At 42.4% G+C, this 25,408-nt stretch overlaps 1 protein-coding gene across 1 annotated transcript; it reads right to left on the minus strand.

Moving 5' to 3' along the window:
- Positions 1-1,107: 1,107 nt before the first annotated feature.
- On the minus strand, positions 1,108-22,134 carry fam124b (family with sequence similarity 124 member B). The gene is made up of 4 exons (XM_033031136.1): positions 21,871-22,134; positions 17,109-17,140; positions 4,508-5,250; positions 1,108-2,292 (listed from the first exon to the last, which is right to left on the minus strand). The coding sequence occupies exons 1-4, from the start codon at positions 21,939-21,941 to the stop codon at positions 1,576-1,578; spliced, it is 1,563 nt and encodes a 520-aa protein (XP_032887027.1). The 5' UTR covers positions 21,942-22,134; the 3' UTR covers positions 1,108-1,575.
- Between the last annotated feature and the right edge of the window lie 3,274 nt (positions 22,135-25,408).

The raw sequence follows: 25,408 nt of genomic DNA on the forward strand, positions 1-25,408 counted from the left end.
TCCCATATTACAAAGATGTGCAGGTTTGTGGGTTCATTGACTTCTGTAAATTGTCCCTAGTGTGTAGGGCATAGAATTAGTATATAGGTGAATGCTGGAAACCAAGTATGATTGGATAGTTATTATTCTATCTTGAGGCACCCTCTGTTTCCTTGCAGGAGGATCTGATTTAGAAGATTTAGGGGGGGAAAGTGTGGTTTAACTTTATAAAAATTAATTGTGTAGAATTTGTCACCTGAGATGGCGATGAAAATATTTTCTTAATTGAACAACTTTTACTCCTATTATGAAAATGCTATATTTTTTTAAATCTCAAATATCCTGCTTAAAAATCACGAAACCATTAGAAACATAGTAAATGTTCAGGTCTCACGTTAAATCTTTTCTCTTTATTTAAACACGAGTGTCTAAGTAAAAGAAGATAACAACTTGAACAATTTACCGAGCAGAGATGAAAATTTAATTAAAATGACAGATCTGAAACAAAAAAAGAAAATGCAGAACATGCTCAGCTGGTCAGGCCACATCTACAGGAAGAGAAACAGAATTATTTGTTTAAGTTGGAGACCCTTTGTCAGGAAGGTTCAGGGTGCCACAGTGGTAGAGTTGCTGCCTTGCACGCCAGAGACATGGGTTCAATCCTCTCTATGGGTGCTATCTGTGCGGAGTTTGTTTGTTCTCGTCGTGACTGCGTGGGTTTTCTCCGGATGCTCCGGTTTCCTCCCACACGCCAAAGATGGACAGATTAATTGTCGGCTAATTGGCTTGGTAAAATTGTGATAGTGTTAGTGTGCAGGGATCATTGGTCGACTAAAAAGTTTGTTTCCACGCTGTATCCTAAAACTAAAGTAACTCTGACCTGAAACGTTTCTTTTTCCACAGATACAGCCGGACCTAATAAGTATTTTCTGCATCTTCTCTTTTTGTACTGAGCAGAGGTAATCTAAATTAACAGCAATCACAACTGAAATCATAAACTCTGCGGTGGATAAACTGATATTCATGTAATGTTCATTAAGATAACTCCTCCGGAGAACCTATCTTCCAATACCAAACTAGTATCCAGAGTTGACAAATAATAGGAAAAAAATCCAAACAGGCACCAAGTTACCAAAAGCTGTTTAACATTTTAAAAAGATGTCCTTATGCACGGTCTTACAGTGACTTTAATATGTACATCAGAGTTTAGTTAAACATCAAAATGAGACCGTTTAACTAAAATATTTTTTGCTGAAGTGCTTACTTAGCAGATTAGAGCCACAGATATAATTATGTGCAGTTTCTGCAACTCCAAGCCAACATTAGAATTAAATTATTCATTTAATAATTTGAAGAAAATTTCATCATCCGACTACTGGATTTTGTGTTTCTATTTTTACAGGATAAATCCACATAGTGCAAGTGAAATGTTAACAGAATTAATTTTTTTTTTAAACATTCGAGTCTGATGTATATTTGCTTGAAAACAAATGACAAAATATTTGCAATTTATTGTTCCATAATGTTATCCCTTGCAAGTATTTATTCGTTATAATTGCGCCTTACGGATTAAAGTAATACATGACATTTGTTTGTCTAAATAAAAAACTCTTCTTCCTCTGTGTGACTTTGACAAAACTGCTGTGGTGCTTCTGGTGGTTTGTGACAAACACGAGGCGACTTCTCTTCATTGTTTGAGGTCGGCCATTTTTTACTAAAATTACTGTTCGTCTCGGGAGACATTAGAGTGGGTTTTAATACACGGCTTTTCGTACTTGAGTTAGGAGAACTACTCTTTATGCCCGTGGAAAGCGCAGATAAAGAGCAGGGACTAGCACCAATGAATGGATTTGACTTTGTAACGACAAAGCCGGTGTCAACGTCCGTTTCTGCAATTTGTATTGCAGCAGAGGTTTCGTGATCAAGGTTTCGGATCTTTGCGGGTGCGTTGTGGTGGAATGCCAAATCGCTGCGTGATGTGGTCGCTGGACTGCTGCGTTGCGACGAGTAACAGGAGCTGCTCTTGGGCGTGCTGCACAAACTCTCCGGTGTGCTGCTTTCGTTCCTGTCCAGCATCCCATGCAAATTGGTCCGCTGCTTTCCTTTCACATCTTTCCTCTCTTCCGCATCTGCTGCCAAAGCAGAGAACATTCTGTTCCTGTCGTGAGGCATTTGACTACTGTAAGGCCACTTTTCCGAAAGGGAATTTTGAGTGCATGACACTGAACTGCACAAGTGATTGCTAAAGCCACTGTTACTGTGCACAGGAGCAGCAGAGCAATTTCTGTCCACATATCGAATGCTCCCTCTCACCTGTTGGCAGGAAAATAGACAAAACAGATCAGCACAATTCCAAAAAAGGTACACAATATTGGTTGCAACAAGAAATCAAAATATGCTTATTTTATTCACAATGAACCTGCTTAAGATCTAAACTTATTAATTAAAAGCACGGTTAAAAAATACAGCCATTAACATATTAACATATTAAATAGTTAATTATCTTAAATTGGTAATTTTAAAAATGGTAATTTTAAGAAGGTGCTAAACGTGAAGGTTTGTGAGTTAAGAAACATTTTTATTCCACAAAGGGCAGAACAGTGAAATGATTTTGGCTTGAACAATCAGCTTTCTACTAATGGAATATGCCACAATTTTATAAAAGTTTTTAATGGAATAGTTGCAGAGAAAGACCCAGTTCAGAATTCATGCGCTTTTTGAGACTCAATTAATAAATCAAGCATTCAATAAATGCAATTGGAATTGAGGACAGATCTTGTTACCCCAGGAATGACGGATTATTACTGTTAAAGGAACGTAAATGCATGTTGAGGAAGCTGTATCAGCACACTTGGGCACATGGAGGTGGGGGGAGGGTTTGAACAAAAGGAACAGAAACAATTTCACAGTGGACTAGGTACATTTGGGTGGAAGGCAGCTTGATTATGTCTTTTGACCAGTTCAGCAGAGTGGCCTATTTTTGTACAGCACATTTGATATGTGGATTTTTGATTTTTACATTTATAGTCATTGTGGCAATGTAGAATATACTAGAGCAATGAACACTTCAACAATCTATGATTTTCACATGCACTAAACCAACAAACTCACTAAAAGAGCTAAAGGCATTAAGTGGATTCAGCTTGTCAACATTAAACCATGCTCTGTCCCACACTCGCATAAAGGGCCTGCCCCACTTTCATGACCTTTTTTACTCGTGGACATTTTTCATCAGGCTAGAAAAACGGCCCGACCTACTTGATGCCACGAGTACCTACGACTAGCATTACGCCCTCGTGACGACCATGCTGCGAGTACGAGTCAAGGGCAAACTCGGCAGAGATTGTGAATTCGGTCATGAAAGTGGGATAGGCCCTTAAGGTAGACAACATTTGACTTGGGAGGATATAAATGACCCAAAAGTGGACGAAACTGATCTCAATCCAACTTGAATATTGTGTTTATCAAGGAACTGCAGATGCTGGAAAATCGAAGGTGCACAAAAATGCTGGAGAAAATCAGCGGGTGCAGCAGCATCTATGGAGCGAAGGAGATAGGCAACGTTTCAGGCCAAAACCCTTGGGTTTCGGCCCGAAACGTTGCCTATCTCCTTCGCTCCATAGATGCTGCTGCACCCGCTGATTTTCTCCAGCATTTTTGTGTACCTTTGAATATTACATTTTTCAATTAATAATATTTTTGACAAACATAAGAAACAAATACCTGCACTGGGAGATTTTTATTTCAATGAGCTGAAAATAAATTGCGTAATGAAAGATGATACCTGCTGCTATTTGAGCTGCATGGAAAGCAATAACGAAAATTACAGTTCTTAGGAGGGGTCCCCATTTGAAATGTTCATTCTCTTTCTTTCCACAGATGCTACCTGACCTGCTGAGTGTTTCCAGCATTAGCTGCTCTTAGATTGGTGGCACCATGGCGCAACTGGTACAACTGCCAGAGACCGGGGGTCTTGACCTCAGGTGCTGTCTGTGTAGAGCTTGCAAGTTCTCTCCGAGCGAGTTTTCTCCGGCTGCTCCAGTTCCCTCCCACACCCCAAAGGCGTGATGGTTTGTAGGTTAATTGGCCTCTGTAAATTGCCCCAAGTGGTGAAGGAATGGGTGAGAAAGTGGGATAACATAGATGTGGTGTGAATGGGAGGTTGGCATGGATTTGGTGGGTCAAAGTGTCCATTTCCATGCTATATCTCCAAATTATAATTGGATTTCTAGCATTTGCAATTTTAATGTTCTAAAACATAATGGCTATTAAATGCAAGGGAATTGTTATAGATTGAAGATGTTTGTCACACAAGCTGATATTTTCCTCTTACAGTTTTTTTCTGTTTATAAGTATGGCATGGCATGAACTATGGTTAATTATCAGTGTTGATTTCCATAATGCTCTGGAAGGATCAGAATTCACCACCTCAATTACACGGTGTGAGTATAATTACAGCTAACTTCTTTATAGGTCATTTATTCTACTGCCAGAAGCTGTCAACACTTATTCAATACACGATACTTACTTGGAAAAGGATCTTGTTTCGATCATAGTCTTCAGTTTGCCACCTGGTGTTGCTGATGGGGATGCAGGGGTTTGGAAGAAGTGGCACCAACTCCCCAATCGCATGCACTCTGAACTGTAGCACGGCCGATTCTTTAAGGTCAACGGTAATTCCAAGTGGCAACTGTTTTAACGAGAGCTGGATGCAGAAATTGTGGCTGGAGTATATGGTAAAACAGCAGAAATCCGTTTTTTGCACAGCAGCTTTCTTGTGCAAGATTAATTCATAGAGTTTGACAGCATCCTCAAAATTCTCATAACTGCAGCTCACTGTAATCCGTAAGATCTCATTGCCATAATGTACTTGCCTCACGGCCCAGATTGGCATGTTAGCATCCAGAGAGTAGAAGTCCTGGCAGCAAATCATGTAAGGAAGAATTTTCCCACCGACACTCTCGCTGTGATGATATTGCCATGGTAAACCCTGGAAAAAGTCATGAACTTGCAAAATCCGTTCTTCACCAAAGTCTTCGTGTAGAAACAGAATAACAGAGAGAGAAGGATAGACAGAGCTTTTTCGGTGCTGTGACTTGCAATGTATTATTGGGCTTGCCCGTTCTGAAACATGAAACAACTGGATGTCTGGGCTAATCCAATGCAACAGGCAATCCAAGGTTTGCTGCAATCCTCGAGATTCACCAGGGTTCGCAAGAAGATGCACAGACACCTGGAAAGGGTCCTGCCCTTCTTCCTGCACCAGCTCACCTTAAAAATAGATCAAATGTGTCAATGGCATTTTTTACAAGCAAACTAAGCAAATTAATAGCAAAGCTATTAGTTAATCAAGTCAAATGTAAAATGTTATAATACTGAGTAGTGTGTGCTAGTGCCTTAAAACTTATATATTAATTTTAATAAAACATTAATTTACATTATTATTGCATGAGAGAATATGACAAACTCAACGTCTTTGTAAAATTGGATAAAAGTAAATCGGCTGAACTAGATTACAGATAAGAACATTCAGAAATTTAACAGTCCCTTCTTCAGATATCGTGACTGGAATTATGCTCTAGGCTATGACATGGTGCCAGACAAAGAATGTTTTCTGATATTCACTGGTTCTTTATTGTCACGTGTGCACTACACAGTGAAAGTATTTTGCATAACACACACACATGCACAAGTTGCCATCTTTTAGCGCCATTTACAAAAGACCAAAGTCCAAAGTCGCGCTGAATGTACTGATCCAGGTAATCCCAGGCTACTGCATCGCCCTCGACCGGCTCGGCCCGCAAACCGGCATCCCTCTCCTCACCCAACCGCCTCTGGTCCCGGGGGCACCTCCTGCAACTGACTTTGAGGCAATACCCTATCCTTGTGGAAGACCGTTCTTAAATACTCATTAGAAGAGTTTCTGTCAAGAACAAAATATTAGGATGAAAGATTAAGACGAGAGTTAAATGTTAAGTTAAACGTAAATGGGGGGTAAAAGTTAAAACTGTGATCCCCGTGGCATCACTAATATTTTAAGGTGTAACATCACAGAACTGCAGTGTATTTCAACCATGTGTCCAATATTAATCCAACTCTTCACTGAGCCATTGACTGCTCCTATCAGTCCTAGTGTGTCCAGGGAACCAGGGGCCAGACTGTGGCTAGGAATGTTGGTGAACATACAGATGGGGAATGGATTAATTGAAAGATACAGCATGGAAACAGAGACCCTTTGGCCCACCGAGTCTACACCAAAGTTCAATCATCTTTTCACATCTAGTTCTATGTTATCCACTTTCGCAGCCACTCCCAACACACTATGGGGGCAAATTTACAGTTACTCTATATCAAATCAACTTTACTCCCTTTCATAACACTTTTTATACATATATCCCATGTGCAAATCAATTTAGTTCCAGAAAAGGATGGAGCATTTTGAAAAGAAAATCAAGCCGTCTTTTTCATAAAAGATTCTAAAGACGCTCATGTCTACACTTTCATTTCAGTCTTGCAAGTTTTTTTCCCATTAAAATATCTGTAATGAACATGTTAAAAATATTAAGTACAAGGAAAACATGACACAGGTGGAGCAAAGAAAATAGGGTTATTGGACTTTATTGACTTTTAGTAGGAGATTATTTGACCATGCCCAGCAGGACATTACCCAATTTTAAACATTCCTGCTTTATGAATAGGGAGCAGAGAAATCATTAGCTTCAGGATTAATCTGGACCCAATTATACAGCATTTCATAACTAAAATGTTAACCTTGCAAATGGAGGCAGCCAATTTTTAATTTAGTCTGCCAAAAGTGATTATATATTTGAGTAAATCCTCTGGACACAGCATTATTATGCACGCACTAACGATTCAGGAGATTTACTTTACCAACGTATAATACAAATGAACAACCAAACAATCAAAATCTACCTTCAATGACATCAGATCCAATACACAACATTTGTGGAAAAAATGCAGTCATAAGAATGGAAACAGACCATTCAGCCCAACATGCCCACGCCGAATACCATGCCCAATCTACACTACTCCCACCTGCCTGCATTTAGCCCATCTCTATATAACTAAAAGTCTTTGTCTTGTTTGTGTGTGTTTGCCCACAATGTGTCAATCTACTTTTCCTATCTTCTTCCAAACGCTAGGCCACAGCCTTCCCATTTTCACATATCCTACTCACATTTCTCCCGTCGTGGCGCTAAACATCTTCCCGTTGCATTCCCACCTATATTTCCAAAGTTATTAATCCTTTAAATTTAAAAAACAGCCCCAAAGACTCACCCGTTTTGGGGAAAAAAAGCCCCGAGTGACGTCACTATGCACTCGCAAGGCAGGACAGGACTCAGGGAGGGGCACTCCAGTGCTTACGATGAACGAGGGATGGCGGTGGCTGCCGGCCCCCCGATTACCTGGTGGGGAGGATGGGGCCACGGGCTACAGCCGAGCCGGGAGCTGGAGCTGGTGTGAGGGTAGAGCCCGGGGCTTGGGATGGGGCCGTGGCCGGGGCCGACCAAAAAGCCGCCGCTGGAACCAAGGACGAGCCTGGGTCCGGGGTCAAGGACGAGCCCACTGGATGCCAGGCAGCGGCCGAGCTGACGGATGGAGTCTACAACTAAGGCCAGCCCGAGTACGAGAACCAGGCCGAGTTCCAGGCCCTGGCGCTGCTCTACATCCTGGGTAGGTCCTGGGGCAGGGAATGGGAGGGGAGGAGGATGAGGGAAATAAGGAGGAGGAGGGACATGGGGTGCGTAGTGGGGTGGTAGATCAGGAGTTGGGTGGTGGAGGGAGATGGGGGGGGGGAGGCGGTGGAGGAGAGAGCTGGGGAGTGGTGGAGCAGGGAGATGCCCCCTCCCTAACTAACCTCACTCCCACCATCTCTAACCCCTCCCTCTATACCCCCTCTCTCTACCCTCCCTCCCCACTCTACCCCCCTCCTCTCTCTCTCTACCCTCTCCCTCTCTACCCCCTCCCTCTACCCTACCTCTCTACTCACCTCCCCTCCCGCCCTGCCCACCCCTCCTTCTCTACCACCCCTCACTCTCTAGGGATTGAAGAGGGATGGTGGAGGAAGTGCAGGGGGATGAAGAGAAATGAGCCGCACCTACGCAGTTGGGGGTATGCGTGAGTGGTCCAATATTGCGTTGGGGGAACGGGTGAGTGGTGGTATCTTGCGTTGGGGGAGCAGACCCAACGAGTCTGCACTTGGTCTAGCATGCCTAAAAATCTGTCCTATCCAAGTACCTATCCAAATGCTTCTTATGCCCCTGTCCCACTTAGGAAACCTGAACAGAAACCTCTGGAGACTTTGTGCCCCACCCAAGGTTTCCGTGCGGTTCCTGGGGGTTTTTGTCAGTCTCCCTACCTGCTTCCACTACCTGCAACCTCCGGCAACCACCTGCAACCTCCGGGAACCGCACGGAAACCTTGGGTGGGGCGCAAAGTCTCCAGAGGTTTCCGTTCAGGGACGGGGCATTAAAAGTTGCGACAGCACCTGCCTCAACTATCTCCTTTGGCAGCTCGTTCCATGCACCCACCACTCTGTGTAAAAAAGTTATTCATAGAAACATAGAAAATAGGTGCAGGGGTAGGCCATTCGGCCCTTCGAGCCTGCACCACCATTCAATATGATCACGGCTGATCATCCAACTCAGTATCCTGTACCTGCCTTCTCTCCATACCCCCTGATCCCTTTAGCCACAAGGGCCACATCTAACTCCCTCTTAAATATAGCCAATGAACTGGCCTAAACTACATTCTGTGGCAGAGAATTCCATAGATTCACCACTCTCTGTGTAAAAAATGATTTTCTCATCTCGGTCCTAAAATACTTCCCTCTTATCCTTAAACTGTGACCCCTAGTTCTGGACTTCCCCAACATCGGGAATAATCTTCCTGCATCTAGCCTGTCCAACCCCTGAGGAATTTTGTAAGTTTCTATAAGATCCCCCTTCAATCTTCTAAATTCTAGCGTGTAAATCAGGTTCCTCTTAAATCTTTCCCCCCTCAACTTAAACCAATGTCGTCTGGTTCTCTACTCTGAAAGACTGCATTAACCCTATCTATTGCTCTCGTGATTTTGTACAGCTCCATACGATCACTCCTGCGTTCCAGGGTAGAGACCTAGTCTGCTCAACCTCACCCCATAGCTCAAGCCCTTGAATCCTGGCATCTTCCTCATGAATCTTCCTTGCATCTATTCCAGCTTTCCTATAACATGGTGACCAAAACTTAACACAATCTGTGGCCTCATCGACTTCTTATACAACTGCAGCATGACCTCCTAACTCCTATACTCAATACCGACTGTGAAGGCCAATGTGACAAAAAATATATAGTCCGAAGAAAGGCAGCATATACGCAGAAATGAAAAAAACATCCTAGTTTTAAGACAAGAAATTAATTTTGCTACTTTTCCAGCTTTTCACATTATTGCAATACTCAATTTTGTTAAAAATACACAAGATTCCAGGGCTTACAAGGTAACAAATGAAATCCCTTTAATGAAAATGGTCACATGTAAAATTACTTCCATCTAATCGCCTCAGTAAAAACTCTGATTTAACATGAACATGTTTTGGTAGCATGCTTCCTGAAGAGACAAATACTTCCACTAAGCTTATGCACTGCAACCCTTTGATATGTAACTGAGAGTGGCCGAGTCTGAAGCAGGGCCAATACCTTTCCTGCTGCTGCCTTCAGATAAGGTCTTTGAAAATAGTTGCTGGTAGCAATCAGGAAATCCTGACTAATTACAGGCTGTAAGTACATTTCCAAAACAATTCAAATTTATAGGGGAGGAAAAAATACCTATTGCAAAGGTTTTAAAGCTGCCAAACAAAAGATAATAGGAGATGCATGGAAATGCAGATGCTCGTTTACCAAAAGTGACTCAAAGTGCTGGAGTAACTCAGCGGATCAGGCAGTATCTCTGGAGAATAGACACAAAATGCTGGAGTAACTCAGTGGGACAGGCAGCATCTCTGGAGAGAATGAATGGGTGACATTTCAATATACAATAGACAATAAGTGCAGGAGTAGGCCATTCGGCCCTTCGAGTAGGCCATTCGACCATTCAATGTGATCATGGCTGATCATCCCCAATCAGTACCCCGTTCCTGCCTTCTCCCCATATCCCCTGACTCCGCTATTTTTAAGAGCCCTATCTAGCTCTCTCTTGAAAGCATCCAGAGAACCTGCCTCCACCGCCCAGGTAGAGAATTCCACAGACTCACCACTCTCTGTGAGAAAAAGTGTTTCCTCGTCTCCGTTCTAAATGGCTTACTCCTTATTCTTAAACTGTGGCCCCTGGTTCTGGGCTCCCCCAACATCGGGTCGAGACGCATCTCTGGGGAACATTTCGGGTTGGGATCCTTCAGACTGATTGAGGTGGAGGGGTGAGGAGAAAGCTGGGAGAAAGGTGGGGCAGGAGAAAGCTTGGTGAGAGACTGGTGTATATAGGTGAGGGCTTTTTGATCATCAGTCTGAAGAAGTATCCCGACCCAAAACATCACCTATCCATGCTCTCCAGAGATCCTGCATGACCTGTTGAGTTACTCCAGCACTTTATATCTGTTTTTTAACCAAAAGATAATAATATCATTGCAATTTATTTTTAGAATTTGCCTGCAATTGATGGACATCTATTTCCTTGGAATAATTAAGTCAACATCCTTACTTGTTTTTTGTGTGCGATTGAGTTACTCATTTAAATATAAACACAGTCCACTTTCAGTGATTCTGCCAGTCTTAAGTTACACTTAAGTAACCCGAGATAAATTGCCGGATCAAGACCAAAGCATAAGATAACAATTGTTACTTGATTCAAGAATGAGTATCCCACTATGTTCTGGTTTGGGTGCTGGAGGTATAACGTTAAAACATCCAAACCAAACCCATCTCTGGGCTGAGCCCAAGTAATCTTTCAGATTACCCACCCAAGACAGTTTGTGAAACAGATACTGCAGATGGTGGAATCTTGAGCTAAGGCTAAACTACTCGAGGAACTCAGCAGGTCAGCATCTGTTGAGGGAAATGGAAAGATGAGTTCCTGACCCAAAATATCGTCTGTCTATTTCCCTCAACAGATGCTGCCTGACCAGATGAGCTCACACAGCAGTTTCTTGCTCGCAGTTAATGGATCATTTGCCATTTTATCCCATCCTTCATATTTAACTGAGTTTACCTAAGGCTCTAGTTTCTGGTGTGAAGTATGGCATTTTCAAAATGATGACAAAAATCCATTATCACCCCTAAGGGTTTCCCCTTACAATTGGATCAGAATCAACTAACCTTGTCTTATTACACAAGACAAAAATATAGTAATAATATAGTCCGTTTCCGGATTAAATCCATGACAAACTGCACTATGTAAATGTATCAATGCTCATTTCATGAATTGGTTTTTCAATGTACTTTTGTCAATTTGATTAGACCAGGCTATGAAAATGTAAGTTCACCATGATTCTTGTGTTAACTTTGTTAGAAGTGCAACTTACTTATTGATTGATCCTACAGCCTACATCACAGCTGCAGCTAGGAGGCTTAGAAACTACTCTTATCAGTGATTTGTTTTGTCCCTTGTTATATCTCACCGTTACCCATTCTAGTGTAGGAAGGAACTGCAGATGCTGGTTTAAACCGAAGATAGATACAAAAAACTGGACTAACTCAGCGGGTTAGGCAGTATCTCTGGTGACGTTTCAGGTCAGTCTGAAAAAAGGTCTCAACCTGAAACGACACAGACAGGCACGTACGTGAGGATGCTCTTCGTTGACTATAGCTCTGCATTCAATACGGTCATCCCCACCAAGCTCACCACCAAACTCAACCAGCTAGGCCTCAGCTCGCCGATATGCGATTGGATCCTGAACTTTCTGACGGAGCGACCGCAGGCAGTGAGACTGGGCCCGCACCTGTCCTCCACTATCACCCTGAGCACCGGCACACCACAGGGCTGTGTACTAAGCCCCATGCTCTACTCCCTCTTCACCACGACTGTGTTCCTGCATTCGACACCAACACCATCGTGAAGTTTGCAGACGACACAACAGTGATTGGGCTGATCACCAACGGTGATGAAACAAAATACAGGGCGGAGGTGCAGAACCTGGCGGACTGGTGCGCACGTAACAACTTGTCACTAAACACCTCCAAGACCAAGGAGCTGATAATTGACTTCAGGAGGTCCCATAATGGAGAATACGCCCCAATCTCCATTTACGGGGAAAGTGTGGAGAGAGTGTCCAGCTTTAAGTTTCTGGGCACTCACATTTCAGAGGACCTCACATGGTCCACCAACACCGCTGCGCTGGTCAAGAAGGCACAGCAACGACTGTTCTTCCTGAGGACATTAAAAAAGACTGGTCTGCCCCAACAGTTGCTGACAACGTTTTACCGCTGCACCACAGAGAGCATATTAACGTATGGCATCTCTGTGTGGTATCTCAGCTGCACGGAGGCGGAGAGGAGAGCTCTTCAGCGCGTCGTCCACAGAGCGCAGAGGATCATTGGGACAGAGCTACCAGCCTTGGAGGGCATCTACCACACACGGTGCCTCAGGAAGGCCGTCAGCATCCATAAAGACTCATCACACCCCTGTAACGGTCTGTTCGAACTACTTCCCTCCGGCAGACGTTACAAGGCCTTCTATGCCTGAACCTCCAGACTCAGAAACAGCTTTATTCCAAGAGCTATAGCGGCTCTGAACCGGCCCTGCTGAGTGCCCCCCATCCCCCCTGGACTGTCTCCCTCGGATGGTCACGACACACAGCTTATTTATTTATTTTACTTTTCTTTTTCATCGGTTGGAGCTGCATACTAAATCTCGTTGCACTGACGTGCAATGACAATAAAAGATATTATTATTATTATTCCTTAATGACGCTGCCTGACTCGCTGAGTTACTCCAACTTTTGGGTCTATATCCATTCTAGCTTTAGTTTATAGCATGACATTTAAGAGGTTTCTAGATTAGCACATGGAGATGTAGAGAATGGAAGGGTATTAAACTCTCTTGTCATCATGTTCGGCACAGACATTGTGGGCCAAAGGGCGTGTTCTTGTGCTGGGTGATCTATGTTCCAATCCAAGAACATTCTCCACATTAGCAATGATGCAGGATGTGCTCTTTATTTTACTGTATGGCTGTACGGTGATCACATTTCACTGTGCCAACTGGCACATGTGACAAATAAATGTATCTTGTATCGGGAAATGTCAACTTGACCCGTTATTTGTGTATCTTTCTCCACACATGCTGTATGGCAACCTGAGCATTTCATTTCAGATTTCCAGCACTTGTAGCATTTTGGTTCTAGGTAGAAAGTTATTTTAAGCAGGCTATGTTTGTGCGGGATATCAGAAAATCTCTTTATGTTCCTCAATGGGCCATTTTGTTCTCACCACATCACATCGTTTAGTGGTTGCAAAAAGTTCCATGGCAATAATGATGGAAAAAAAACTTCCCTGCAATCTGACCAGCATTTATCCTTCAGCCAACATCATAAACAAATGTAATATATATTTCAGCAATTTGAAACATTTTGACCCTTCTTAAATGCCTGCTGCATATCCTGAATATCAATAGGTTGTTGAAAACACAGAGAAGGAGCAGTGAGTGAGGGTCTCACAGAATTCCCATTGGAGTGAGGAAGAGCAGGGATCACAGAGGGGGAGCAGTAAGAAAGGGTCTCACAGAACCCAGTGTTTGTGCATTGACACTAAACAAGAAGCCATACTTTAACCCGATGAATAACGGCATTTTTGTTTAAGGGGAACTGAAATTCACATTGTTTTCCATTAATTGGTTTAAAAAAATTGTGGTTCGAATGCTTTGGAGGCTGGGATGGTGATGCAATGGTGAAGGAGAAAACTATGTTGTACACGCAGGCTCAAAAATACACTCAGTATGATTTTATTCATTATGCCTTCTAAGATGCAGTCATTTTCTCTGACCATTGCACTAATTAGATCACTTATTTTAGCATTTACAACATCAGATAGCATGGCCAGGACTATAATGATGCAGGATGGAAAACAGATTACACACTCAGTCAGTGAGGGGACTGTGCGTATCAGCATAAATTCTATGCATCACTTCAAAGCCACAAAAAGCAGGCACACACTGAGGTTATTATTACTGGGATTTCTGCCAGTCATTAGTTTTTTTTTAAAAGCCTAACGTTGTTATTATTGATTATTCCTTTACTTCCAATCAGTAAGGTATCTTCACGAAAATCACAACTCTCCTTTATAATAATAAAAATATAATTAGTTCCATTATCATTCCGAGCTTTCATTCCAGACCCAGTATTTTGTTTAAAGCCACAGACTATTGTGGTTATATCATTTTTCTAAATAGTTTCAGTGGTTTTATTTAGACCAAAGGCGGATGGGAATAGGCAGCTTTGGGAAATGAAATGACTCACAGGCATCATAGCAGCATCTCCAAGTAGATGGTTCAAAAAACATTTTGGTAGATCTCCAGTAAACTGGGAGAGAAAACTTGTAAGATGCTGGTAAATACTTCCAAGCCCTAAACAGCCATTCTGTCTATGAAAAAGTGATTGCCTGTTAATTAATTCAAGTCTGCTTAAGTGCACTTTCCTATTTAATTAGAAATAGATTGTTCCCAGAGTATTTTAAGTGCAAGATAAACTTCAGGCATTTGCACAAGGAATTAGTTTGGCATACAGGTAGACAAGATACAATACCTTTTAACCCAAGGAAACACCATGGTGTCCATTTGTGAGGCTGAAGTGAACAGCTCAAAGCTACGAGGTAGCCCATGGGAAAAGACACTTCAAACAGATGTTTTTTCAGCTTGATGCCAAATCCTTTTCAAGTTCGAGTTCAAGTGAGTTTATTGTCGTGTCCCTGATAGGACAATGAAATTCTTGCTTTGCTTCAGCACAACAGAATATAGTAGGCATGAATGCAGAAATTTAATACAGCAAAAATCTGATCCTGAATCGACAGGATAAATTCAGCATCAGCATGTTTGAGATTACCTAGAGAGACAATAATTGCTTGATATTGTCCGATGGAAATGCTTTATGCCAGTAGCTTTGTCACATCTATTTGCTATATCAAACTTTTACAAGTCAACTTGCTATTATTGGTTTATTATTGTCATGTGTACTGGGATTGTGTAAAAGCTTGTTTTGTGTGCTATCTGGGCAAATAATGCCATTGAAACACAAGGAACTCAGATGCTGGAACCTTGAGAAAAACAGCGGGTCAGGCAGCATCCATGATGGGAATGTACAAATGATGGTTCAGGTTGGGACCCTTCATCAGATACCATACATGAGTATGTAAGGTACCACAAAAGTAAAAATAAACAGAATGCAGAATAAAGTGTTCCAAGGTCCAAAATGCAGAGCTGCCTCTGGTGCCATGAGTCAAGAGTAAAGAATGTTTAATTGTTATATGCACCAGGAACAGAACAATGAAATCCTTGCTTGCTGCAGCTTTACAGGCACATGAACACAGTAAATAAATATACAAAAACAATAATACAATAAATTACCAATTATACTTGCTAACTAGACCGTAATAGTGTAAGTTGAACTACATAGTACAATCCTCTACAAAGTTCATAGTCGCTAGGCGCTGAGATAGACTTATGGTCAGCGTTGTGCAGGGTGGTTCAAGAGCCTGATGGGATTAAGCTGTTCTTGAATCTGGGGGCAAGGATTCCCAAGCTCCTGATTCTGAACCTCTCTTAGCTCTGTGACATCGGTCAGAGTGACATCAGACAGAAGTTGATGCATGTCATTGAGTCATGCAGCACAGAAACAGGCCCTTTGGCCCAACTCGTCCATGCTGTCCCATATACCCCCTCCAAGCTAGACCCATTTGCCCACACCTGGACCATATCCCTCTAAACATTTTATATCCAAGAACACGCCTAAGTGTCCTTTAAATGTCACCTTGTTCTTGGGCTTTCTTGTATTATGGATGTCCACATACCCATTTACTTTCAATTAATAACACTTTCTTTAGACTTTGGAGATACAATGTGGAAACAGGCCCTTCGGCCCACCGAGTCCCCGCCAACCAATGGTCACCCCATATACTAGTTCTATCCTACACACAAGGTAATTTACAAATGCCAATTAACCTGGAAACCTGCAGATTTTTGGAATGTGGGAGGAGACTGGAGCACCCGGAGAAAACCCATGAAGTAATAGTGAGAACGTACAAACTCCACACAGATAGCACCCATAGTCAGGATCAAACCTGGGTCTCCGGCACTGTAAGGCTGCAACTCTACCGCTGTGCCACTATGACACACTTTCCTTGCTTATTTATTAGGATTGAACACAAGTAATCCCGATGGTGGCATTTCAAATAGAAATTGTATTGTTTAATGCAAACTACCCCACCTAAATGCCCCAGTGCATTCTGCAATAGCAAAACACCTGCAGAAGCTGAAGAAGGGTCTCGACCTGAAACGTCACCCATTCCTTCTCTCCAGACATGTTGCCTGTCCCGCCCGCTGAGTTACTCCAGCTTTTTGTGTCTATCTGCAGATTCATTTGTTTCTCTTGACCAATGAAACAAATAATTAAATATATTTAGCAAGACTATTAACAATGGCAGCAGACTTTGCCTTCATCTATGATTTCACATTAATGATGGAAGTGAATAGCAAGGTCCACAGTTCATACAAATGTTGTCCCTTCTAGCATCGGGCTATTTAAACAAACTGTTAATGAATGCATCAGTAAGGCATGCAAATTCACACAAAGTTACTACACTGCAACAACATGCCACTTACATATTGCAATTAAATCATAAAATCTGCTCTACAACCAGCTCATTGCATGTCGAATTCATCAAAACAATGCATCTTCGATTTAGGAAGGACATCAATGCCAGTACTTAAATGAACAAACAGGAAGGGGCCAGATTCAGTGAAGACAGACTTCTATAAATATGCATCATCCCTCCCTCCACTCCTCATGCATATCTATCACTTTAGAGTTCCAGGCAACAAATAACACCTCTCCCTTCCTTTCTGCAATAGCTTTCTTCCTCTTATACATTCCACAAGGATCCAAGTATATGCTGAGATACAATTGTCACAAATGTAAATCGGTACTTACTACTAGTTGAAGACATCCTACTGGAATCGGATCTGCAAAGGGACGACATTAATGAAAAGTTAAGGACAATAAAATGCACCAAAAAAACTTACATCAACTTTACTTCCAATAAGAGAGAAATATTAGTATTATTACTACAAACATTTTGGTACGTACATGGCACACAAGTGTTCAACTCCATATACTCAGTGATGTTAGATAGTTCCAGGTATATGGCACAAGACTGTTTCGATTTAGAGTACCAGTTTCCGATTGCTTCTTTGTCCATTCTTCTGCCAATCTTATAAGTACCAATTGCAATGAGTCTTCAAAAACAAACCCCGCAAAGTTTCCTAGTTGATGTTAGCAAATGACATGATGAAAGCTATACCTCATTGGACAATTAAGCTTTCATGTTGTTCATTAACACAGCTTTATTTTAAAATGCGAATAAGCACAGACTTCTTTTGGAGAAAAGGACATATAAAACTAAAATGGTTGACATAGGGACAAATGTCACAGATGTATTGTAGGAACATGCAATGCGAATACACTGTAAGTTTGCCCTCGCATTCTTCCATTTCGGAATCAGTGGCCACAGAATTTGAAATCTAGAATTTGTTTAACTTTGCGAGATCAAAGAAGTAATGGATTTATACATGGAATACCATTGTAACAATATTAAAAACATTTTGCCTGAATGTTCGCAGTCATTATTTGTCATTACTCAATGAAATTCTCCCCTATGTTGTGTATGTTTATGTTTTTATCGTGTGTGAAATCAGTACTCCTGTTTAACAAACTATATGTAGGTCTCAAAACTAATCTGCTGTCAATTCCTCGTATTTTGAATGAAATCTTTCAAAATCTACTTATAATGTGTTTGTATAATTCTTTATTTATCCCACTGCATAAACTATTAAAAAAAAAGTTAAATAAAGTTGTACTTTGTGTGATGGATTACTGGGACATTTTTACACAGCTAGGTTGAGGGATCAGCCCATGTCAGGGTTTCTTCAAGGTCAACAACAATCACTTACTTATTCTGCTGCTGAAAGCAAATTCTAATATTTGATGTCTCTGCTGTGAATAATAAGACTTTATCAACTAAGTATGGAAACTGATAATTGTTATTCATGGCTTATCTTTAGTTTATTGCCAAGTGTATGGAGGTACAGTGCAAAGCTTTAGTTGCGTGCCAACCAGCCAACGGAAAGACCATACATGATTACAATGGAGCCACCCACAGCGTTGACACATATGATGAGGGGAATAATGTTTAGTGCAAGATAAAGTTAAGTAAAGTTCGATTAAAGCTAGCCTGGGTTATTTTTAATCCGAGGATAATCTCCACTCATTGAGCCTGATTAGAACCCAAATTGTATTCTGAATGGAGTAGAGGGAGGGTGTGTGGGGGGGTTGTGAAGGGAAATAATAAGAAAGATGACCATTCAACATGTTTTCTTAATCAGACTTGGAACTTGAGACTTTTCTTATATTCTGTTGGATGAATAAATTCTTTTTTTTTGGTAAGCATCTTATTTACAATTTCACTCTTAAGTTAGGATACAATACTCATCTTGTAGTTGTCTTAAATAACAATGCATGTGGCAGAGTTGCAGAGCTGGTAGAGCTGCTGGGTTGCATCTTCAGTGACTTAGGTTCAATCCTGGCGGGACAGAGATGGAATGTAGGCAGTAAGACTGGTGGGAGAACTGGGAATGGGGAGGGGATGGAGAGAGAGGGAAAGCAAGGGCTATTTGAAGCTAGAGAAGTCAATGTTCATGCCACTGGGTTGTAAGCTGCCCAGGTGAAATAAGAGGTGCTGTTCCTTCAATTTGCACTGGGCCTCACTCTGACAATGACAGAAAGGCCATATAGGGAATGGGAAGGGGAGCTAAAGTGCTGAGCAACCGGGAGTATCCAGCATATTGGCGAGACCAAACACAGGCTCGCCGATCGTTTCGCTGAACACCTCCGCTCATTCCGCCTCAACCTACCTGACCACCCAGTTGCTCAGTACTTTAACTCCCTCTCCCATTCCCAATCGGATTTTTCTGTCCCGCCCACTCCCCTGACATCAGTCTGAAGAAGGGTCTCGACCCGAATCGTCACCCATTCCTTCTCTCCAGAGATGCTCCCTGTCCCGCTGAGTTACTCCAGCATTGTGTGTCTACCTTCGATTTAAATCAGCATCTGCAGTTCTTTCCTACACATTACAGGACTTTATTCCATGGAGCACAGGAGACTGACGGCTAATCTTACAGAGGTGTATAAGATCACGAGGGGAATAGATATGGTGAATACACAGATTTTTTTTTCACCCAGGGTCTGGTAATGAGAAGCAGAGGACACAAGTTTAAGGTGAAAGGGAAAAGATTTAGTAGGCTCCCACATGACAAAGATATGCATTTTAGTAGCTTAATTAGTCACTATAAATTGCTGCTATTGTTTAGGTGACTAGTGGAACCTGGGGGGAGTTGGTAGGAATGTAGTGTGAATGGGATTAGCATACTGGCGGATTGATGGCGAGTTCAATGACCTGAGGGCCAGTGTCCATTTGTACAACTACAAATTTATTAGTATTTTTTACTAAAACCTTACAACAAAAATGAAAAATCAACTCAATGTTTTACCCAGCATAGAGGAATCAAGAACCAGAGGCCATAGGTTTAAGGTGAGAGGGGAAAGATTTAGAAATGGAGGAGCATCTTTTTCCCCACATAGAAGGAATGAGCTGCCAAAGGAGGTTGTGGAATCAGGTACTATAACAACATTTTAAAGATATTTGGGCAGATATGTGGATAGGAAAGGTTTAGAGGGAAATGGGCATGCGGGATTCGTGTAGCTGGGCCATCTGGGACAGCATTGGTAGGTCGGGCCAAAGGGTAGGTTTCCATGCAGTATGACTATATTGCTTTCTTTTTAAAAAAATGTTTGCTCTTCAGCAAAATGAATTGATGGAAAGTGAAAAATTTGCAACATTTTGTGAGTTAATTCACAAGGTTAGCCCATAATTCTCAAATCGTTAATTGCTTATTGAGACTTCAAATCAATTGACCTCTTAGTCTTATTTCAATCTCACTTATTCTATATATATACAATCCACAGTAAAAATTGGCTTAAAAACCAGAGGAGAAATAAGAATTTTTAAATAACTATCAGGGCTAATGATGGAACATTTTCGTTATTGGCCCCAATGCGAAGGTATTACATTTATATTTTGAATGCAACAAAACAACGTTCCCATGTAACTAGTTAACTAAAACTCTGATTAATGAATTGGAAATTAATTCCTTGCAATTCCACGCACAAGTGATTAAATCAGTCATCTGCTTTTTCATAGACGCAAATTTTCAACTTTCTATTATAGAAAAATCACATCGGAGACACAAAAATGCACCGGCGCACAATGAGATCCAGTAGTTGAAACATATTGGGCTCCACATAAATAATGTGCGATTCAACACATTCGCGAAGGAATGTCTTTATTTTATGCTTAATTTGAATGTTGCGTTTCGCAAGTGTAACGCTGTAAACAGGCTCGCTCGGCACGGACAATCCACAGCAAATTCTTCGGCGTTACCAGGACAACTACAGTTTACTGTGTATTCTGAATTTTGATTTAGATTGCTTTTTACACCGCGTGGCAAAGTATTAATTTCCAATAAGCGTGTGTGTGCGCTCTCTGGTTTCATCCCACCTGCCTGCAACTTTCTAACACAATCTGATACAAACTCTCAACTTTCTAGCCTTCTCTGCGGACAATGCCAGTGTACTTTAAATTTAAAAAAAACCCCACCCGCCCAGCAAGTAAGTAAAGCCATTCCAGTGGGCATTCCTCGAGAATGTAAGATTTGCAGTGGGTAATGTTATTAAGTTGGACATTTGATCTCGCGTAATCATCCTCAGGCGAGAGACGCGCCATGTAAGTTGCAACTTGGCTCAGACCCGTGGCATCTCGACTTGAGAACAATGAGTGGCGTCAAACAGCGGGTATCCACCGCGAGGGTGGGGGGAGACATTACATCCGAGACAAAAGCGGCAAAAAGGTTTGCCTACCATCTGCCTTGCTGAAAACTCACAATTCTTTAAAGCCAGTCGTCTTTACAAAGCTGGTAGCCGACCTACAGCTCATTGTGTGAAGTTTCCTGAAGAAAACAACTTCCTGCAAACCAGAAGGTACACAAAAAAGCTGGAGAAACTCAGCGGGTGCAGCAGCATCTATGGAGCGAAGGAAATAGGCAACGTTGCCTATTTCCAATTGCCTAGTTCCTTCCTCGGCACCCGCTGAGTTTCTCCAGCCTTTTTGTGTACCTTCGCTTTTCCAGCATCTGCAGTTCCTTCTTAAACATTTCTGCAAACCAGCCTCCTTTCCCTTTGCACACACACACACAGTGTATTTGCTTTGAATTTTCAATGGGCTTGTTCGATCTAATATCCCCGCTCACTTCACTGTGGCTCCAACCTCCCAACAGGCTTGTTGAAAGTGTCAGAAGGTGGTGCATGGTGAGGGAGAACACTCTACCATCTTCGTCTACATTTAACTTGTAGTGGAGTTTCAAATTGGCGAGCTTAAAGCAGTTGCAGTGATCAATATCTACTCCCACATTGACAGCAACATTATTATTATTGTTGCTCCCCCTCCCCCTCTGTGTCCGACCGACCCCGCCTAGAAACAGTGAAACAAGCCGCCTTCTTTGGCCGCTGCTGCCGCCTTTCAACCACAAAGGGCCCCGAGTTAGCGGAGCCGAGAACAGCACTCACTCACTCATTCACTCACCCTCCGGTCTCAGCTCCCGAATCGCCGCACTCGTCCGCAGCCCCGCTTCTCATCGTCCCTGGGCGCAGCATTGGTGACCGGATCCGAAGCTGTAATTCGTGCTGCAGCAACTCCAAGCTTCGCTTTCATTGTTTCCCCGCAGGTTGATAATAGTAACACCCCCCGCCCCCTGACGTCAGTTCAGTGCCCTGACAGACAGGCTTCCCTGCTTGTAATTAAAGGCATATGTTTGTTTCCCCGTTGTTCCATCAAGGAACATGCAAAATATGGCTTGTACGTCAATCCCAAATAATGACGGATCGGGGGCGGGGTGAAAGTCGTGCTAAAGAGTAATCGAGGAGACTTGAGCTCAGATGCTGCAATGTAACCAGAGATGTACATGAACCATGAACCAATGTGGATGTGCCCATGCAGCGTTTAGACAATAGGTGCAGGAGTAGGCCATTCGGCCCTTCGAGCCAGCACCGCCATTCAATGTGATCATGGCTGATCATCCACAATCAGTACCCCGTTCCTGCCTTCTCCCCATATCCCCTGACTCCGCTATCTTCAAGAGCCCTATCTAGCTCTCTCTTAAAAGTATCCAGAGAACCGCCCTCCACTGCCTTCGGAGGCAGAGAATTCCACAGATTCGCAACTCTCTGTGTGAAAAAGTTTTTCCTCATCTCCGTTCTAAATGGCCTACCCCTTATTCTTAAACTGTAGCCCCCTGGTTCTGGACTCCCCCAACATTGGGAACATGTTTCCTTCCTCTAGCGTGTCCAATCCCTTAATAATCTTATATGCTTCAATAAGATCCCCTCAACCGTTTAAATTCCAGTGTATACAAGCCCAGTTGCTCCATTCTCTCAACAGGACAGTCCCACCATCCCGGGAATTAACCTCATGAACCTACGCTGATCTTGTTGTACTTCTCCTTTTTCTAACTTGACACCATTCAGATAATAATCTGCCTTCCTGTTCTTGCCAACAAAGTGGACAACCTCACATTTATCCACACTATATTGCATCTGCCATACATCTGCCCACTCCTCCAACCTGTCCAAGTCACCTTGCATCCTCCTAGCATCCTCCTCACAGTTCACACTGCCACCTAGCTTTGTGTCATCTGCTAATTTGCTAATGCTACTTTTAATCCCTTCATCTAAATAATGAATGTATATTGTAAATAGCTGCAGTCCCAGCACAGAGCCTTGCGGTACCCCACTAGTCACTGCCTGATATTCTGAAAGGTACCCGTTAATCCCTACTCTTTGTTTCCTGCCTGCTAACCAATTTTCCATCCATGTCAGTGCCCTATCCCCAATACCATGTGCTCTAATTTTGGTCACTCATCTCCTATGTGGGACCAAAGGCTTTCTGAAAGTCCAGGTACACCACATCCACTGGCTCTCTCTCCCTTGTCTATTTTCCTAGTTACATCCTCAAAATATTCCACAAGATTAGTCAAGCATGATTTCCCCTTCGTAAATCCATGCTGACTCGGACCGATCCTGTTACTGCTATTAAAAATAAAGATGCAAAAGACAGTGAAGTTTAATTTGCAAAAATAGTTCCAAAAAGTAGACCCCATCAACGTAGACAGAGGGAGGCTTAATTGACATTCTTCCCCTCATCTCCCAAAATTGAGTAACCTAGATGACAGACATAAGAGATTTTATTAAAGTGTCTGTAACTCACTACCAGCAAGTACAATGATATTGAAACTCTTCAGAATAAACATTGGGTGTGCTGCATACCAAGAATGGTGGTGAGTTTAATTAAAAAGAGCGTTTTTTTTGGCCAGTATTAATATTATGTGCTTATTGGCCTTCTGGGCTACCAATTTCAACAATCATGAACACTATTTGGGTTGCAAATAAACATGGCTTTTGTAAACTCAGCTCATATAGGCGAATGCAAACCTGTTGTTCTTACACATCTATTTTATTCCATTTACTTATTTTCATTATTGGTATTCATTATGATTATGAGTGAAAAACAATGAAAGGCTTTGTTTAAATGCTCAGCAGTTAAATCATACAATACACGAGTACAATCAAGTTATACACGAGTGCAAAAGGTAGTGCAAAAAGAGTGTTTTAAAATTACCAGAATAGTGTTAAAGCAATTATAGTGTTACAGTTAGAGAAAAAGTGCAAGGGCTGCACTGATGTAGGTTTGAAAATCAGGACTGCATTCTAGATTATGGAGGACCATTTAGTAATCTGATAAAAGTGGATAACAGTTCCTGAATCTGGTGGTCTGTGCTTTCGACCTTGTGCATCTTCCACCCAACAGGATTGGGGAGAAGGAGTAAAAAAAACAGGGAAAGTGGTCCTTCACGATGTTGGCTGCTTTCCCAAGGCAGTGTGAGATGCAGATGGATTTGAGGGTGGAAGCTGGGTTTTTGTGATGGACTGGGCTACATCCACAACTCTGCCATGTCTCGTGGTCTTGGGCAGAGCTGTAGCCAAACCAAGCCGTGATAAATCCTCATAGGACACCTTTTACGATGCATCTATTGAAGTTGGCAAGAATCATTGGAGATATGCCAAACTTCCTTAGTCTTCTGAGGAAGTAGGAAACATCAATGTGTTTTTTTGATCATAACTTTAACGTGGTGGATCCAGGATAAATTGTTAGTTATATTTATGCTTGGGTACTTGGAACTCTCTACCATTTCCACTTCAGCATCATTGGTTCCGATTGAGGCGTATACTCCACATCACTTCCTGAAGTAAATATGATATTACTTTATTTATCCCAGGAGGGAAATTAATTTGCCAACAGTCATAAAAAACACAAAATACATGAAAATAAAGTGACGAGTGGTAAGGCTTTGGGGATGTGTAAAGATTGAGGAGGTGGTGGGGGTTTGTCAGTCTCAGTCTACTCCACGAAAGAAGGGGAAGGAGTTGTAAAGTTTGATAGCCACAAACTTTACAACTTCTGCAGCTCGCTGGAACCCGTCTGTTGCTGAAGGTACTCCTCAGGTTGACCAGTGTGTCATCGAGGGGGGGTGAGCTGTATTGTCCAGGATGCTCCGCAGTTTGAGGAGCATCCTTCCCATCAAGACCATCTCCCAAGAATCCAACTCCGCCCCCAGGACGGAGCCAGCCTTCCTGATGAGTTTGTTGATTCTCTTGGCATCAGCAGCCTTCGCCCTGCTGCCTCAGCACACAGCAGTGAAGATGGCACTGGCTACCACCGGTTGGTAGAACATCTGCAGCAACTTACTGCAGATGTGGAAGGAGCGGAGCCTTCTCAAAAAATACAGCCAGCTCTGTCCCTTCTTGTACAGGGCCTCAGCGTTCCTGAACCAGTCCAGTTTACTGTCCAGGTACACACCAAGGTATTTGTACTCCCTGGTAAACTGCACATCCACACCATTGATGGAGACAGGGGTGTTCCTCACCTTCCAAAGTCGACCACCAATTCCTTAGTCTTGTCAATGTTGAGCTGCAGATGATTCAGCCCACACCACGCAACAAAGTAATTGACTACACCTCTGTATTCAGCTTCCCTCCCCTCACTGATGCAGCCCACAATTGCAGTC

This window comes from Amblyraja radiata, chromosome 13, assembly GCF_010909765.2.
Source record: "Amblyraja radiata isolate CabotCenter1 chromosome 13, sAmbRad1.1.pri, whole genome shotgun sequence".
In the NCBI taxonomy this organism is placed as follows: Eukaryota; Metazoa; Chordata; class Chondrichthyes; order Rajiformes; family Rajidae; genus Amblyraja; species Amblyraja radiata.